At 43.3% G+C, this 18,857-nt stretch overlaps 1 protein-coding gene across 3 annotated transcripts in view; it reads left to right on the forward strand.

Moving 5' to 3' along the window:
- Positions 1 to 18,290, forward strand: part of ARMH3 (armadillo like helical domain containing 3) — a 181,447-nt gene extending 163,157 nt beyond the window's left edge. For all 3 annotated transcript variants that reach the window (XM_005888075.2, XM_070363369.1, XM_070363368.1), the window contains 2 exons: positions 14,381 to 14,497; positions 16,670 to 18,290. In XM_005888075.2, coding sequence (XP_005888137.1) covers positions 14,381 to 14,497; positions 16,670 to 16,762 — 210 coding nt within the window. In that variant the 3' untranslated portion in view covers positions 16,763 to 18,290. The remainder of the gene's footprint in view (positions 1 to 14,380; positions 14,498 to 16,669) is intronic.
- Positions 18,291 to 18,857: the final 567 nt, after the last annotated feature.

The following is an 18,857-nucleotide window of genomic DNA, read 5'->3' on the forward strand; positions in this document are numbered from 1 at the left end:
GGAGAAGGCAATGGCAGCCCACTCCAGTACTCTTGCCTGGAAAATCCCATGGACAGAGGAGCCTGGTGGGCTGCAGTCCATGGGGTTGCTAGAGTCGGACGCGACTGAGTGACTTCATTTTCACTTTTCACTTTCATGCATTGGAGAAGGAAATGGCAACCCACTCCAGTGTTCTTGCCTGGAGAATCCCAAGGACAGTGGAGCCTGGTGGGCTGCCGTCTATGGGGTCGCACAGAGTCGGACACGACTGAAGCGACTTAGCAGCAGCAGCATACTGTTTTGTACGTATTTTTTTCAATAATTTTTTATGTTATCTAAATGGTATTTGTATTCCTTTCCATTACAGTTTATTATAGGATATTGAATATAATTCCCTGTTGTATACAACAGGATCTTGTTGTTTATCCATTCTGTATATAGTATCAATAGTCTGCATCTGCTAATCTCAAACTCCCAATCCAACCTGTCCCCCACACACAGAATCACAAGTCTGTTCTCTATGTTTTTTATTCTGTTTCTGTCATACATAAGGTCATTTGTGTCATATTTTAGATTCCATAGATAAGTGTATCATGTGGTATTTGTCTTTTTTTTCCTAAGTTGTTTCAAACTAGTTTATTTAGGGGTTCCATTTTCGCACCTCACGAGATTTTATGGATTTCTCATGCTGCTTCACTCGTTAGTTCATCTAGTTCTGAAGGGTTACTCAGTGTCATCTTGACGAGTCAACCATCTTCGTAACAAGATTTGTTGACAAATCCTGGGTTTTCTGCTAGAGTTTCATTAATTTCAGTTACTTCTGATAAACACAGTAGAGTTCACTAGCAGCTATACTTTACAGTGCACCAAACATAATTTAGGGCTTCCCTGATAGTTCAGTTGGTAAAGAATCTGCCTGCAATGCAGGAGACCCCGTTTCGATTTCTGTGTTGGGAAGATCAGCTGAAGAAAGGATAGGCTACCCACTCCAGTATTCTTCAGCTTCCCTTGTCGCTCAGCTGGTAAAGAATTCTCCTGCAAAAAAAAAATAAAAAAATTAAAATTAAAAAAAAAAAAAAAAAAAAAAAAGAATTCTCCTGCAATGCGGGAGACCTGGGTTCAGTCTCTGGGTTGGAGAAGGGAAAGGCTACGCACTCTGGTATTCTGGCCTCGAGAATTCATGGACCGTATAGGCCATGGGGTCGCAAAGAGTCGGACACGACTGAGTGAGTTTCACTTTCAAACATAATTTACAGTGCACCAAATTCCTTGTTTGTTCAATTTTGTCCCAACTTCTGACAGACTACAGCAAACAACATCTCCCAAATCTTCCTGTGCAAAATTGCTGATTGCCACTGTTCTAACACCATTTTCTGTTGTTACCCATTCATGTTTGTCTGTGAATTTGTGCACGGACAGCAGAGTGGGGCAAGTGTTCAGTGCCCGGTAGGTGCCCGCCTACAGCCCCCAGAGCCCCGGTAGGCAGGGCTCAGTGGGTGCAGAGGTGGTGCACAGGCTGTAGGCCAAAACCTGCATGCTCCACACCACTCTCCTCTCTTTGTCTTTCTCATTTATTTTGCTTGGTATGATAATCTCTGGGTTCACCCATGTCGCTGCAAATGGCATTGTTTCATTCTTTTTAATAACTGGATAGTATTCCATTATATCTATCTACCATGTCTTCTTTATCCACTTATCTGTCAGTGGACATTTAAGTTGCTTCCATGTCTTGACTATTGTGAATAGTGCTGCTATGAACACAGAGGTGCATGTGCCTTCTCTGATTATAGTTTTGTTCAGATATATGCCCAGGAGTGGGATTGTGGGATTACATGACAATTCTGTTTTCAGTTTTCTGAGGTACCACCATACTGCTTTCCATAATGTCTATACCAGTTTACATCCCCACCAACTGTGTATGAGGGTCCCCTTTTCTCCACACCTTCTCCAGCAGTCATTATTTATAGATGGCCATTCCGACCAGTGTGAGATGATACCTCATTGTACTTTCTTTTGTAGTTTTGATGTTGTTTATTTTTTGGCAGTGCCAGATCTTAGTTGCGCTGCGTGGAATCTTTGATCTTCATTGCTCTATGCAGGATCTTTAGTTATGGTGTACGAGATCTAGTTCCCTGATGGTGATCGAGCCTGGGTTCCCTTCTTTAGAAGCATGGAGTCTTAGCCACTGGATTACCAGGGAAATTCCCTCATTGTAGTTCTGATTTGCGTTTCTCTGATAATTAGCAATGTTGAACATCTTTTCATGTGCCTCCTTTGGCTATCTGTATATCTTCCTTGGAGAAATGTCTGTTTAGGGCTTTTGCCCATATTTTGATTAGGTTGTTTGTTTTTTGATGTTGAGCTGTATGAGCTGTTTGTATATTTTGGAAATTAACCGCTTGATAGCTTCATGGTTTGCAAATATGTTTTCTCTTGTTCCATAGGTTGTCTTTTCATTTTGTTTCTGGTTTCCATTGCTGTGCAAAAGCTTTTAAGTTTAATTAGGTTCTATTTGTTTATTTTTGCTTTTATGAAATTTCACTCTTTGTTCCAGATAATATCCCTTGTTTGAAGTCTCCTTATCAGATTATTAATATAGCAATTCAATTTTGCTTTAATTAGTGTTGATACAACACATTTTTCACATCTTTATAATTTCAGCCTATCTGTGTCTTTATATTTTAGGTGGATTTCTTTTAGACAAAACCTGTAGCTGGACACTGATTTTCTACCCAGTCTGACAACCTCTGTCTTTTAATTGAAATGTTACATTTAATTTATTTATTAATATGGTTGTGTTAATATTTGCCATCTTGCCTTTTTTTCCCTTCTTTTTCTTCTGTTTGTTTTTTCCTTTTTCTGCTTTTGTTTGGATTAACTGAGTATTTTTATGATTCCATTTTATGTCCAATATTGACTTCTTATCTCTACCCCTTAGTTTTATTATTTTAGTCATTGCTCTAGGTTTTCAAACATGCATTTTTAACTTACTACAGTATACCTTCAAAATTTGTTATATGACTTCATGTAATGTGTAATACCCTTACAATAGTGTGTTTCCATTTGCCCCACTCCTGGTCTTTGTACTACTATTGTCAAACATTTTTCTTCTAGGTTTCTTTTAAATTTCACATTCCATTGTTATCATTTTTTGATTTGATGAGTCAATTATCTTTTTTCCTAGTTTTCAAATTTATGTGAAAATATTTTACACTTTATCCATGTATTTACCATTTCCAGCGTGTTTTATTCCTGTTGAAAGATCCAGATAATGTAACTTTCCATCTACCAGAGAGCTTTTGTTAACATCTCTTCTAATTGTAGGACTGTTAACAACACATTCTCTCAGATTGTTTGAAAAGGTCTTTATTTCACTCATTTCAGAAAGATGTTTTTCCTGGATATAGAATTCTAGGCTAACTTTTTTGTTTCTTCTGGCACAGATATCATTCCATTGTTTTCTGGCTTGTATAGTTTCTGACAAGTGTGAATTTTTATCTTTGCTCCTTTGTACATGTTTTTCCCCTGTCGAGCTGCGTTTAATATTCTTTCTTTAACATTGGTTTCAGCAATTTTATTGTGATGTGCTTATACCTTCCATTTTGTTCCTTATAATGTTCATGGTTGTCTTTAAGCACTTGAATATATTTATAATAGCTCTTTAAATGTCCTTGCTAATTTCATCATCTCTTTCATTTCTGGGTCTGTTTCTGTTCACTGATGTTTCTCTGGGTTATGAGCTACATTTTCTTGCTTCTTGACATGTCTGATAATTTTTTACTGGATATTGGGTATTGTGAATGTTATATAGTTGAATGCTGGATTTTGTTGTCTTTCTTTATTAAATAGTGTCAGACTTCATTGAGGAAGGTAAGGAAATTATTTGTGGAGCAGCAGTTTCCTTTCTGTAACGTTGTACAGGAGGCAGTGACCATAACCATCCCAAAGAAAAGGAAATGCAGGAAGGCAAAGTGGTTATTTGAGGAGGCTTTACAAATAGCTGAGGAAAGAAGAGAAGCAAAAGGCAGGGGAGAATGGGAAAGATATACCCAACTGAATCCAGAGTTCCAAGAATAGCAAGGAGAGATAAGAAGGCCTTATTAAATGAACAGTGCAAAGAAATAGAGGAAAACAATAGAATGGGTAAGACTAGAGATCTCTTCAAGAAAATTGGAGAGGGACGTCCCTGGTGGTCCAGGGCTAGGATTCCGAGCTCCCAATGCAGGGGACCCTGGTATGATCCCTGGTCAGGGAATTAGATCCCACATGTACAGCCAAATAAATATTTTTTTTTTAAAGATGAAAATTGGAGATATCGAGGGAACATTTCATGCAAGGATGGGCATGATAAAGGAAATGGTAAGGACCTAACAGAAGCAGAAGAGATTAAGAACTTCTTTGTATAAGAATTATACAAAAAGGTTTTAATGACCCAGATAATCACTCACCAAGAACCAGAGAAATCAAGTGGGCCTTAGGAAGCATTACTACAAACAAAGCCAGCAGAGATGACAGAATTCCAGCTGAACTATTTAAAATTCTAAAAGATGGTGCTGTTAAAGTGTTGCACTCAGTATGTCAGCAAATTTGGAAAACTCAGCCATGGCCATAGAACTGGAAAAGGTCAGTTTTCATTCCGGTCCCAAAGAAAGGCAATGCCAAAGGATGTGTACACTACCATACAGTTGTGCTCATTTCACATGCTAGCAAGGTTATGCTCAAAATCCTTCAAGATAGACTTCAACAGTGTGTGAACTGAGAACTTCCAGATGTTACAAGCTGGGTTTTGAAGCAGCAGAGGAACCAGCATCAAATTGCCAACATTTGTTGAATCGTGGAGAACACAATGGAGTTCCAGAAAAACATCTATTTCTGCTTCACTGACTATACTTTGTGTGGATTACAACAAACTGTGAAAAATTCATAAAGAGATGGGAATACCAGACCACCTTACCTGCCTCCTGAGAAATCTGTTCACAGGTCAAGAAGCAACAGTTAGAACCTCACATGGAACAACTGACTGGTTCAAAATTGAGAAAGGAGTCCTACAAGGCTATATATTGTCACCCTGTTTATTTAACATCTGTGCAGAGTACATCATGCAAAATGCTGGTCTGGATGAATCACAAGCTGGAAGTAAGATTGCTGGGAGAAATATCAACAACCTCAGATATGCAGATGACACCACTCTAATGGCAGAAAGTGAAGAGGAACTAAAGAACCTCTTGATGAGGAAAGAGGAGAGTGAAAAAGCTGGCTTAAAATTCAACATTAAACAACCGAAGATTATCTGATCCCATCACTTCATGGAAAATAAAAGGGGAAAAAGTGGAAGCAGTGACAGACTTTATTTTCTTGATGGTGACTGCAGCCATGAAATTAGAAGACTTGCTCCTTGGAAGGAAAGCTCTGACATACCTTGGACAGCATATTAAAAAGCGGAGGTATCACTTTGCTAACAAAGGTTCATATAGTCAAAACTATGGTTTTTCCAGGAGTCATGTACAGATGTGAGAGTTGGACCATAAACCATAAAGAAGGCTGAACGCCAAAGAATTTATGCTTTTGAATTTTGGTCCTGGAGAAGACTCTTGAGGGTCTCTTGAACTGCAAGGAGATCAAACCAGTCAGTCCTAAAGGAAATCAACCCTGAATATTCGTGGGAAGAACTGTTGCTGAAGCTGAAGCTCAGTACTTTGGCCACCTGATGCGAAGAGCCAGCTCATTGGAAAAGACCCTGATGCTGGGAAAGATTGAAGGCAAAAGGAGAAGGGGGTGACAGAGGATGAGATGGTTAGATAGCATCACCATCTCAATGGACATGAATTAGAGCAAGCTCTGGGAGATAGTGGAGGACAGGAGGAGCCTGGTGTGCTGCAGTCCGTGAAGTCACAGCATTGAATACAACTTAGCAACAGAACAACAATATCCTTTTGAAACTTCTTTTTTTTCATGTAGTGATCTTTCTTTTCCAGTGTTATTGAGCTATAACTGACATATACCACTATTTAAGTTTACCACAGTAGGTCTAGTTAACATCAGTCATCTCCTGTAGATGAAAAGGCAGCAGGAGGCTGGGGTGGTCCTTGTGATGAGAACTCAGGATTTACTGTCTCAGTAACTTCTAAATATACCATATGTGCTGTACGAAGTCATTTCAGTTGTGTCTGACTCTTTGTGACCCTATGGATGGTAGCCCACCAGGCTCCCCTGTTGATGGGATTCTCCTGGCAAGAATACTGGAGTAGGTTGCCGTGCCCTCCTCCAGGGGATCTTCCTGACCCAGGATCAAACCTGCATCTCTAGAGTCTCCTTCATTGGCAGGCAGGCTCTTTACCACTAGTGCCACCTGGGAAGCCCAAATATACTAAGGAGCAGTGTTAACTGTGGTCATCATATAGTATGTTACACCCCCAGTACTTATTTATCTTATAATTGGAAATTTGTACCTTTTGACCACCATGTATGAAACTCCTTATCTTTATTAAGATAGGTTTAGAGTGACTTTTAATTCTGTGTGTGTATCTGTGTGTGTGCGTGTTGATCGCTCAGTCGTGTCTGACTCTATGCAACCCCATGGACTCCTCTGTCCATGGGATTTCCCAGGCAAGAGTACTGGAGTGTGTTGCCATTCTCTTCTCCAGGGGATCTTCCAGGGATCGAACCCTGAGTGTCCTACATTGCAGGCAGACTCTTTATCATCTGAGCCACCAGGGAAGCCCCCAAGTTTAGTTCTGCTGTTAAGGTGTTAGTGTTCTGGTGCCTCCTTTGAATGCCCTACACATTCAACAGGTACTTTTCATTCTGGTTGGTCAAAATTCATACACCTCCCAATCCTGTGTGAGCTCTGGGAATTGTTCATCTTACAGATCCTCAGTCATTTTTCTGTGGAAACTGGTTGAATTTTCCGCTAAAAGTGTGATTCTTAGTGTTCAGCAACAGATTCAGTGGGAACCGTACATAAATTTCTAAAACCTTTTTCTTTGCTGAACTCCTTCCTTTCCAGTAACCTGCCTCACAAATGCCAGCCCGCTTTGCCTTTCCAAACTTTAGTGTATCTCCTTAGCCCAGCAAGATTTTCATGCTCACCTTATATTTTCTTTCTCTCAGGATTCCTGTCCTGCACTGCATTTTATACAATGTATAAAAAGAATTATTTCTTCTGTAGCTTTCAGTTATTCCATTATAAATCAAAGTGGAAGTCCTCAGCTACTTCAAAATATTAGAGTATACCCTGAGTTAACCTACCCAGCTAAATTTTTAAAATTTCATTTACTTTTCAGAGAACTGCCACTTGAATTAACTATTCATATGCATTGTCCATTTTACTTCATTTTCTTTCTTCCTTCCTTCCTCTTTTTTTTCCATTACGAGAGAAGAGTCTTGAATGGATTTTGGAAATAGGATGTTATAGTGCGCATTTTCATATATTTTTAAAGATAATACACTAAAAGATCTCTCTTCCCTTTCCCCATATTTTCCTTCTATTCTTGGGCCCAGGTCCAGCCTTTATATTGATCATTTACAAAGGTTCTATCCTCAAATCTCTCAGAACAGCAAGAATTGAAACATGAGAGCTCTTGGATGGCTGATATTTTGTCTGATAGTTAACTATCTGCTTGGAGACCATGAATCTTTTAGGCTATGTCCATCTCAACATGAATCAAACATTGTCCTGAATAAGAGGTTAAGTAGATGACATCTGAAGGAAGCTAACAGTTTTCTCTGGGTACTTGTTAGCCTTGGAGTTCATGGATCTAATTGTTTCTTCTCCTTGTCTTCTGAGATGCAAACCTGTTACTTATGCAAATAAGTGCTAAATATAGTTCAGCACGACTTTGAACCTGGCTATTCAAAGATCACTTTGTGTGTCTGCTTAGATTATTTTGGACAGTTATCTAATGAGTACACTGCACAGTTTAGCTGGATTGTGCAGTTGAAATTTGTTGCTAAATTGAACGCACCTCAAAGGGGCATCTCAGAATGGATCAAACCTGATTTCCAAAAAAGTTGAAACTATGGATTATGTGGAGAGTAAAGTGAAATCCTTTCCCACCCTTTCAACCTTTTGCTCATCTTTTGTGCAGGATTTATTTTTTTCAGCATCTGGGCAGAGCCTACCCTTCAAATAATAGACCCTGAAATCCTAAGCTGTCAGGGCCAGAGTCACAGACCTGTCAACTAATGGCCCTCCTGAGCTGCTATCCCAGGGGCCCTGCCACACTGATGAGAATTTTGCAGTCTGAATTAGCTGAGTAGGATTACATGGTAGGCAAAAGAGAAGAGACTTTGGATTTCTTAATTTTCCCTATCTTAAAAGGTATGCTGTTTCAATCAGACTGCCCATTCATTGATCAGTTAGTCAGCTGACTCCAAACCACTTATAGTTCTATTGGCTCAACTGTTTCTGTGCCTGTGTATGTAAGTGTGCCCTTCAGTCGTGGTTTAGCTTGATTCCTTATTGCTTGTTAGCTCCTTAAAGGTAGGACTTGGGCTTTAGAAGCATGTCAGAGCACTGTGAACAGTGCGCTGGCAGGGTGCACTGTCCAATTCTAATCTTATCACATCACTTTCTCTTTTTGCCAGGCTTTATGGCTAATAGGATCTCAGTTCCCTGACCAGGGATTGAATCCAGGCCACGGCAATGAAAGCTGAATCCTAACCACTAGACCTCCAGGGAATTCCCGTATGATGTGACCTTGATGAGAGACCTGAGTGTTACTAAATTAGTCCACAAGCATGTTGAGTGTTTACTGTTCCTCAAGACTATATTAGGGATTGTGGGAAATCTGTAATGTTGCACTGGGTCCCTTCCTTAAGGGTGCTAAGAATCCAGCTATGATGCAGTTTCAGTGAGGAAATCAGTAGTAATAATCCTTTCCTGCTTTACAGAAGAAATGGGACTGAAAAGTCATATTCTCCAACCAGTGAAATTAAACATCTGAAGTAGAGCAAATGGCCAGAGTCCAGTGGAGAGATGGATGGAGATTATTATGAAAATCCTCTAAAAAGCCTTTATTTTCTTTCCTTCTTTTACCTACTTTATCTCTCTCAAACTATCCAGAGATTAATTTTTCAATGATTAGGGGTTCAGCAGAGTTAAAGCAGGACTGCATGAAAATGAAAACAGAGTGGTTACAGTCTTTTTGGAAGAATGGAAAATTGGTCTTAAAGTAGGATCATTCATTGTAGAGGGATTCACTGTATCCTTTTAACACCCCACCCCAAGCCTGGAAACCGTCTGGTGGCTGCAGCCAAAAAAGCCCAATTAAACCCTAAAGATCAGGAATTCCCTGGCAGTCTAGGGGTTAGGAGTTTGTACTCTCACTGCCAAGAGCCTGGGTTCAGTCCCTGGTTGGGGAACTAAGATCCCACAAGCCGTGCAGTGCAGCAAACAATAAATAAAATAATAATAAACATTGAAGACCTTTGAATTTTAAACTTCTAAATGAGCATTGAGTAATTAGAATAGCAACCAAAGCCAGACTTTGCTAATAATGAATTTGGGGTAGTCTGTAAAGTTTTGTTGGTGGTTTACATTATCAATAGGGTCTTCAGCCGCTGAGCAGGGTCTTCAGCTGCTGTGAGTGCAAACTGACAAGATGTGGAGCCCCGAGGACACGGCAGTCATTAAAGCTCAGACATCAAACCAGGCCTTCACCAGGTTACATTCCCAGCTCTGCACGTGTCAGGCTTCCCACTTCTTGGAGTTTGAGATCCTTGAATCTTTATTCTCTGAAAGATCAGTTAGCCTGTAAACTCAACAACGTACCTCAGGCTAGACTAGCTTGCTAGTGCAGGAGGAGCACTGCATAGGGAGTCAGGAAACTTTGCTGTGTAATCCCAGCTTTGTGTCTTGGGGCAGTGTACAGCCTTTCAAGACGTGTCTTTCTTCATCTGTGACATGAGGGCCATGTACTCGGTAGTTGGGTGATTTCAAAGGTTTCTTCCAGAACTATAATTTTTATGATTTTCTCTCAATGGTAACAGTTTGGTAGAACGAGTTGTGGTTGCCTTTCATGTCACAATCCTCAGGTATTCATGCTATTTCCAGATGCTCCTGCCCACCATTTAACCACCTGATTTGTCTTAGTTTGAATATATCAGATACTTTCTTTTTCCAGTTTTCTTGTTTCCATCTCAGTAGCCTTCATTCATTTAGCACCCTTGCTAGATACTATCACTTAAATATTTTAATTTATTTATTTATTATTTATTTAGTTTATTTATATATTATATATTTATTATTTAGTTTGTTTATTTATTATATATAATTAATTATATATTATTGTTTATTTATATATTATCACTTATCTTCATAGTATTGTAAGAAAATATTATAATGGTAACTATTTTACAGACAAAGAAACTAAAGCTCAGACAGGTCAAGGTTATATAACTAGTAAATTAAGGTGTCAAGATTTGAACCCAGACTTTCCTGATTCCGTAGCCTCTTTCTGTTACACCCCACTGCAGTCTTGATAGGTTCCGTGTTTGTTTCCTATTCTATAAGACTTCTCAGTAGGTTTCTCTACTGGTATCTTGTGGTTTCATCCTCATTTGGCAGCCTGGTCTCTAAGGAAGGCCATACATGTTGCCCTGGCTGGAGTGGGCTAGTGTCAGACCTGTATACTTTCCCCAAATGGGTTATATACTTTAAATGTCATTTCAAATTGAGAAGAAGGTAATGAACACAAATTTGCTGTCAGGTCACATCCTATTACTTAGTTGTCCCCTCATTCTCATTCTCCCAGGAATTCAGTCCAGCAGAGATTTGGACTGAATCTCTGGACTGTCTTCAGAGCCCAGGAAGTACCTACTCCTAATTCAAAATGTCCCATCAGAGACCAGGCAGGTTTTCAGGCACAAGGTAAAGCCCTCTAACATCAGGACTAGATAGCCATCGCCAGGAACTTTTCTAGCTTGGCAGTCCTCCTTTGCTGCTATCTTCAGGCAAGACTTATTTCCCATTTCAAAGGTCTTGCTAAAAAATAAAAAGGTGGGGCACAGGGTACTGAATAGTCTTTTGGGAATGCCTATTATGTGTGCTAGAGGAAGAGGGTGTTTGTATGTGTGTGTGTGCCTGAAACCTCATCAACAATTTTGAACTACATTTTTGCTCTGGGATCTTTTTGCTCCCTGATGTGGCGAAGAGCCTCCCAACCTGTATCATGCAAGGCCAGGCCTCTGTTCAACTTGTCTTTAGTATAACCTGTATCTGCCTAAACTACTAAGATTACTAAAGTTGGCGGTGGATACTGGGCATTCTCTGACTTCTGGTTGATGCATTGTCAGTTACACTCAGGACATGGGGTCATGCCTGCTTTTCTATTGTATAGAGAATACTTTTCACCAGTATGTCCCATAAGCTAATGGAGATGTGTAAGGTTCCAGCTCCTTATTTATGGTTAGAACTACCTGGGGATAAGCAGAACTACTCAATGGCCTGTTGTCACCAGAGGAGGCTTTCATCATAAAATTAGTAACCTTTTATTGTTGTTATTAATGTGCCAGGCATTGGACAATCTTATCTCATTTCATCCTCACATCAGCTCTATGAGGAAGATAGTGTTATCCTTTTACAAATAAGAAAAAGAGATTCAGAGATTAAGTAGTATGTAAAGTTTACAGAGCTACCTGTGGTTGATCTGCGAGTAAAATTCAGGTCTTCCTAACCTCAAAGCCTATGTCTCCTCTGGAGACCTCAAGGAAGGAGTTTAGGTCCTCTCCCTCACTAATTTATTCTTCCCTCACCTGAGGCAGAGTGTTTCAAGATATCTAATGAGATCTTTGAAACTGAGGTCATTTGTGCCTTCCACTTAAATCCAGAAGATGTTCCTTCATGGTGAAGAGTCATTTATGCACGTAAGATCTTTGGGACAGTTTGAAATAGAAGTAGGTACTTCCGGGGCTCTGCAGCAAGTCCAGGAACTATCCAGGTTGCTGTATAGCCATTGGGATGATAATGTTTCCATCAGTTGTATGTTACTTTCAGGAAGTCAGAACTTTTATTCCCATGTCGTGTTTGGAAGGTGAGTTCAACTTTCACCTTTCAGAGAGAACCCCTCTTGAAGTTCCACCTCAGAGAGGTTAGGTGATTGTCTGAGTTTCCACAGTAAGAGTGAAACTCCCCAATTCAGTTTTCTATCAGACCTTTTTGCCAGGACCCAGGTTCCCATGGACTAAGCGTCACAGGTCGGGGAATAAGGACTCCTTAGAGAGCATGTGGCTCATAGGTGATTTACTGCCTTTAGAGCTACGTTGAACTAAGGTGGTGGTCAAGGTTCTAGGAAGCCCACAAGCCCAACAACTGGTGAACAAAGGTGGCTCTGTTAGGGTATAGACTGTACCTGATGGATTAGGGAGAAATGTCCATCTAGGAAGGGCCTTTGAAGTTGCCAGGAAGCCAGAAATTGATGTTGAGACAGCAAATTATGAGAAAGCCTAAGGCCTTTAGGCACAAGGGCTCTGGGAAATTGTCCTCTGTGTAACTACCACCTTCACCACATCTCAGGCCAGTGTTGAGGGTGAGGCCCAAATGGGACATGTTCCTAAAGTCTTGCCAAGGGAACCGACAAACAAAAGCGAAGAAACCAGGGTCTGTGGGACATAGTTTGGCGAAGTGACCTTGAAGACTGTGATGTCTGGAGGAAAAGAGCCTGAATCTGGACCAGAACTTTGACCTGATTGTCCTTCCCAAACTCAGGAACACAAGCCTGTGTTCTCCATCCCTACCCTCTCCTCAGGAATTCTTGGCAGGCAGATATATTTGCCACCAGGTGCACTCTGCCCTGAAATAAGACTGAATTGGTGGAGGGAACAGCCCAGAGGCACCTTTGTACCCCTCAGGAATGCATTCTCAACCCCTCTGATCAGTCCTGACTCTAGCTTACTCCCTTCAGCCCTGCCTTCTGTTAAAGCTCAGCCTCCCTTATCATACTCATTCCTTGCAAGACTCCCGGCTGAGCTGGGAGCTCTCCATGACATCACTACACTTCCCTCTCAGGTCAGACCGAATTGCAGAATAGCTATTGGCCAGATTGTCAGAGTGAAAATTTAGTCACTCTCCTGGTCTCTCCTTTCTACCCAGCTCACTTCTTTTAAGTTAATGGAGAAGATCTACATCTTCTGATGTAACTAATCATTGTATAACCCAAATATGATTATCTTCAAGCTGGCAAGGTAGTATTACACTCTCTAAATACTAGTCTGATCTTGCTAATAATGGGCATGATATATCCAAAATAGTTTTTGTTACAGGGAGTAGCAGGAGCCTGGGCTCGGTCACGATGTAACTAACTGTCCTTGCCTTTGATTCGTGGTCTAATAAGCCAGACTCACATCAGAACTGGCTTTGGTAATCCTTTCCTTCTGGAACCACAGAGATCCAAGGTTCCTGGAGTTAGCGGAAGTCTGAGTCCACCACAGAGACATAGTAGGGGGGGACCCCTCCTCAGAACAGAAGAGGATGAGATAAACTGTAGCTTAGCCTAGAAATGTCTCCTACACTCCAAGGCTTGGATGCTCAAAAGTTCCATCCAGGCAATGGATAAGAAGACTGAGTTGGCATTGAGAGATGAAAACAAGTGGCAGATGGTGCTGAGGAACATCCCAGGACTAAAGAAATGTGGTTCCCAGAAAGGGAAGAGGAGAGATATTGGCAAAGTCTTACTCAGCAACTGTGACAGCCTGGCCAGAGAAAGCTGCACGATACAGCTGAGAATGCATCTGTGGTATCAGGGATACTGAGGGGCTCAGACACTCACTGTTCTGTCACCTCTTCTCATCTCCTTTACCATACCCACAGTAAATAGCCCTGAAAACCAGGCTGGACCGGTCAGGAAAGGCAGGGGATGGAAGAAATTAGAAAGTGGTCCCAGCTACTGTATAGCATAGGGAACTCTACTTAGTATCTTATAATATCCTATAATGCAAGAGAATGTAAAAAATAAAATACACACACACACACACACACACATATATATATATATATATATGTATGTATGTATTTTGGCCATGCCACATGGCTTTTAGGATCTTAATTCCTCACCAGGGATTGAACCCATGCCCTCAACAGTGAAAGCGTAGAGTTCTAAACACTGGACCACTGGGAAATTCCCTATATATTTTATGTATATGTATAACTGATTCACTGTGCTGTATACCTGAAAGTAACACACCACTGTAAATCAGCTATATTTCAATACAAAATTTTTTTTAAAGTCTCAGAAACCTGAGGAATTGCCATGGCCAGGCTTTTTTCAGTAACAAGTAGTGACAGAGTCTCTTGGGTGTATTGTCCCAGACTGAATCCAGCCCAGTAGAGCAGCAGGAAAGGTGTGGGGGCCAAGTGACCTAGGGTTTGTGTGGCCTAAGCCCTGCTGGTTCTTGACTTCCCCAGGTGCTAGAGGTAGTGCGAGCCAACTATGACACACTCACACTGAAGCTGCAGGATGGCCTGGACCAGTACGAGCGCTACTCGGAGCAGCACAAGGAAGCCGCCTTCTTCAAAGAGCTGGTGAGTGAGCCTTGCCTCTGTCTCTGCCTATGTCTGTGGAGGGCCCTTCCCCGCCCCTGGGTTCTACTGTGCAGGTGGGTACAGGCTGATGAAATAAGATTGGAGGGGCCTAATTGGATTGGGTTTGCCACTTCTGTTCCACAACAGTCCAGGAAGGACCAGGTGGTGAGAGATGAAGATAATCACTGGGGTACTGGTGCCAGGCTGGGAAGGGTGAAAAGCCTGAGGCAGCAGTGCCCACCCCTCCTCTGCAGCCATGGAGATAGCCCTGTGCAGCTTAAGCTAGGCCTGAAGTTTGATGTGCATTCCCAGTGGCAGCTCTGGCTCATTGCCCCCCTTATCCTGCCTGTCCTCAGAGCAACTAATGAGAGTAATTGATTCTTCTCCTCCTTATGTAACCACTTTCCTAAATACCTAACTGGGTCCTGGTCTGAGTGCCCTTCCAATCTAGTTCTCCAGTCTTCACTCCCTACCTGCATTCCCACTCTCTAGTCACTCAGCTTCCTGCAGCTCCTCCCTTGGCCATCTGAAGCCAGTGAACACTTGTTCCGTCTCCTCCACCTCCTGGTTGACATCTCCACAGAACTGGACTACCCTGTTAGTGGTCCCTTTCCTGCCCTGCACTTAGAAGTTGCCCTCAGGAAAAGCCCAGTCACTCTGTATACTCTGGTCTGGGGCCTGAGACCTGGACACACAGGCCTCTGTACCCACTTCCCATGTCCTCAGACCTCCCACTGCCAGGGCAGAATTTGCATCAGCCCAGCTTTTTACTTAACCTATGCCTAGTCTGTAAGGAAGGTGCTAGACTTTAGGTCATATGTCTTGTGCTAAACCCAGCCCAACTCTGACCCCAACATGCCATTCCTGGGATTTTGGCCTTCCCCAGGGTGAGGCATATATACTCTGAGCTGAGATAGTGGGGAGCAGGTAAGCCACTAATGTAAGGAGATAGCAGAATACAGTACTTTTATGGAGTGGTCGGCAAGTCTTCAAGTTGATCTAGGGGTCAGGTCTTAAGAGATTAAGTTACTGGGAGAGGAAGAGGACTGAGGAGGAGAAACATCAAAAGCTGTCTTGAGGCTTTGGGGCACTAGTCTGTGCCTTACTTATGTCTCCACATAGCTGTACCACTGGCATAGGGGAGCTCAGAGAGTCTGGTTAGGTTTGGAGCTAATGAACTTGGGCTGCCTGCTGTTTGCCATACTGGCCTTTCCTCTGCTTCCTGCCTGATGACTTCATTATGTTTCCCATAGCACAGCAGAGATGGAAGAAAAGCTGCCTGGGCTTTGGGGCCTAAGACAGATACATGTTCTTTGTCTCCTTCCACCCCTGCTTTGTCTCTAGGCCAATGTTCACATCTATTTCCAATGAATGAATCCATCTGCTGATTACTCTTAGAACCCACTCAGATCAGGGAGTTCGGCCTTCCGACTCCTTTCCCCTGCTGACACAGACAGGACTTCCTGAAAGGTTCTCAGTCTCTGGGTAGAAAGCCGTCAGTAGAGAGAACGTGGTGAGAATACAAGCAGACTTTCCTCTAAAGTGGGCAGGCATCTTTGGGGTATGGAGAGTGCTGGCCTAGGAGCTAAGAAACCTAGGTCCTGCTCCCACAGCTGGGACTTGCTGGCTATGTGACCTGTTCCTGGCTGTTGGCCTCTTTGAGTTGTACTCCTGCCATCCGTGCCAGACAAGGGCTGCATCTCCAAAGTCCTTTTCCAACCAGAAAAGTAGATATATACAGAAGGAGGTTGAGGAGATGTGAAAAACGCCCACAGAGAGGGAGCTCCAGAGCAGGAGTTCTCTGGCCTCAGTTTCTCCTCCTCCATTAGACCACTGACTGGACCAGTCCCCCTCAGCCTGGCCAAGGCAAGGCCAGAGGCCTGACCTCGGCACTCCTTCGCTGTCTCTGCTTGTCTCTGCCTCATCAGGTTGTGTTCTTCTCACATCCACTCGAATTCTTTCTCTCAGCCTCTTTTTCCTTCCTGCCATCACAGAACTATTCGCTCATTTACCTGCAGGGATGATAGATGCTAAGAGTTCATTTCCTGAGAGAGAAATTTCTAGCACTGCATCTTGGCCTTGTGCTTCAGGCACTGTCTCTACTGTTTGTAATGGACTTTTTCCTGTTTTTTCTCTGCCTGTGCCCTCCCATCTCCCCTCACCTTTTCCCAGGTTCGATCCATTAGCACCAACGTCCGGAGGAACCTGGCCTTCCACACACTCAGCCAGGAAGTCCTGCTCAAGGAATTCTCTACTATCTCCTGAAGCTGCCACGCATACCTGAGCAGCCACTGACTGCCCTTACCCACGAGGCTTCTGGGCTGGAGGGCGGGCCAGGGGCGAGGTCCTGTTCCCAAGGTTGGAGAAAAACACAGACACAAGTTCTATCAGTGGAGGCCGCGCTTCACTGGAGCTTGGACAGCAGGGGCCAGGATGGGCAAGCTAGGGATAATCTTATTTGGGGAAAGGATGGGTGGGCACAGGGAGACACCTCCAGAAATGTGGGGATTTCTGGGGTGGGCTTTCTGGACAACCCCTCATATTTCCAATTGAGATTACAAGTTATGGCTACTAACTAATTGTCAGGAGCTGTTGGGCAAGCCTCAGGGTGATGCCCACATCCATGGGGTCAGTGGCTCACCTAGGCTTCTGAAAACAGACTAACTCTCAGATGTAGGTGGAGCCAGTTCTGCTTCGTTTGAGCCCAGGGCTGAGCCAGCCCTGAAATCTGTGTCCCATGCCCCACCGGCACTTTGTCCAGTCATTAGGACCCTTAGCTCAGGCCTTGGGTGGGATAGTTATGGGGTACCTTCTTTCTATTTTCTGAATCCAGAGCTGACTCCTCTGCTGTCTGGCCACCACTTTCTGCATTTGATTCTTGGCACCAGGAATACCTGTGAGTGTTCCCCTGCCTTCCAGCCCATTGACTCTTCAGCACTACAGGGTCACAATCTTAGCTTTTCATTTTCAATCTGGTTTAAACTGTCTTTAGGGTATGTGTGTGAAATAAACATTGACAGGTTTTCTGAAGCCCTCAGGTGCCTACTTTGCTGGTTCCCTTTCCAGCAGTTTCCCCACCTCCTTAGCCACCCCCTCCTCTGGGAGCCTCTCTTGCCTCTACTGAGCTCCCCTCCACGTGTTCCACCCCCTCACCCGGCTGTTGTTTACATCCAGCCTGCCTGAGAATTTCCTCTGGGGAGGAATCTGTTCCTGCGGTGGTCTGGTGCCTGCAAGGGAGAGAGCTTGCCAGGGCCAGGCTCTGAAACAAGCCAGGTGAGCATCATGGAGAGGCCGACCTTTGAAAAGTTGGCCTGTGTTTCCTCCTCTGGACAGCCTCCATGGGACTACTGCTGTAGGCTTTCCCTGCCCCACAGCTGCCTTTGAAGTCGCTGCTCCTCTGAGACCCTCCCTTTCTAAAGCACTTTTTAAAGCCTTCAGGATGGTAGGGAGCAAGCAGCATAGGAAGAATCTGGAAGTAAATGCCAGAATCCAGCTGGGAGAGCAGGTCTGGGACCTCCCAGGCTACTCTTCCACTTCAGGTGTCTTTGGGATACTTGCCCTTCCTGGGAACCAGAGTTCCAGCTCCAACACTGAGCAAGTTCCAGAGAATCCACATTGTGCTGCCGTGAATAATTGTAGATTCTTAAGATATCAGGGGCTGGGTCATCTCTGATGACTAGATGGATAGTTCAGCCTGGGGCATTTTAGTGTTTTCCACATTGATGAACCTCAGAGGAGCAGGAGCTGGAAGCTGGTGGCAAATTGAAGTTATTAAAAATTTATTTGTATGGGACAGACTTTCTAGTGTCTTTTCTACTTCTCCTTAATCTCTGTTACTCAGAACTCCTTCCTCAATGACAGAGTTAAGGTAATCTCCCAGGTGCTGGTCTCACCTGGCTAGGGAACCCCTTATAGGCTCTGTTCCTCAGTCTCCTAGTCTTAGTGGAAGCCAATTCAGTTCAGAAGTTGTAGCCTTCCTTGCCTTTTGAGTGGAAGAAGGAAGAGAATCCCTCTACCTCCACATGTGGTGGTAAGGAGGCGAACCAGCCTATTTGGGCTGCTTCTCGATTCCTTTCAGGCTTCCCTGTGAAGTGAATAAAGGCAGGTCCAGGGCATGGGGCAATAAACAGAGCACTTCTTGCCCTCCATTTTAAGGACCCATCTCTTGGCCCATTTAAATATGCCTATGCTCAGAACGCCACATAAGAGTCCCATCTTTTCCTGGAATTTAACCCCCAAAGGAACTGCCCATGCCCTGTCCCTGCACCCATGTCTGTACCAGGTCTGTGGCAGACCCTCCAGAGCCAGGGGAAAGCCAGGAGTTGGGCATTGCTCCCAAAATAATCCTTCCTTCAGCTAC

The sequence above is a fragment of the Bos mutus genome, chromosome 26 (assembly GCF_027580195.1).
Source record: "Bos mutus isolate GX-2022 chromosome 26, NWIPB_WYAK_1.1, whole genome shotgun sequence".
In the NCBI taxonomy this organism is placed as follows: domain Eukaryota; kingdom Metazoa; phylum Chordata; class Mammalia; order Artiodactyla; family Bovidae; genus Bos; species Bos mutus.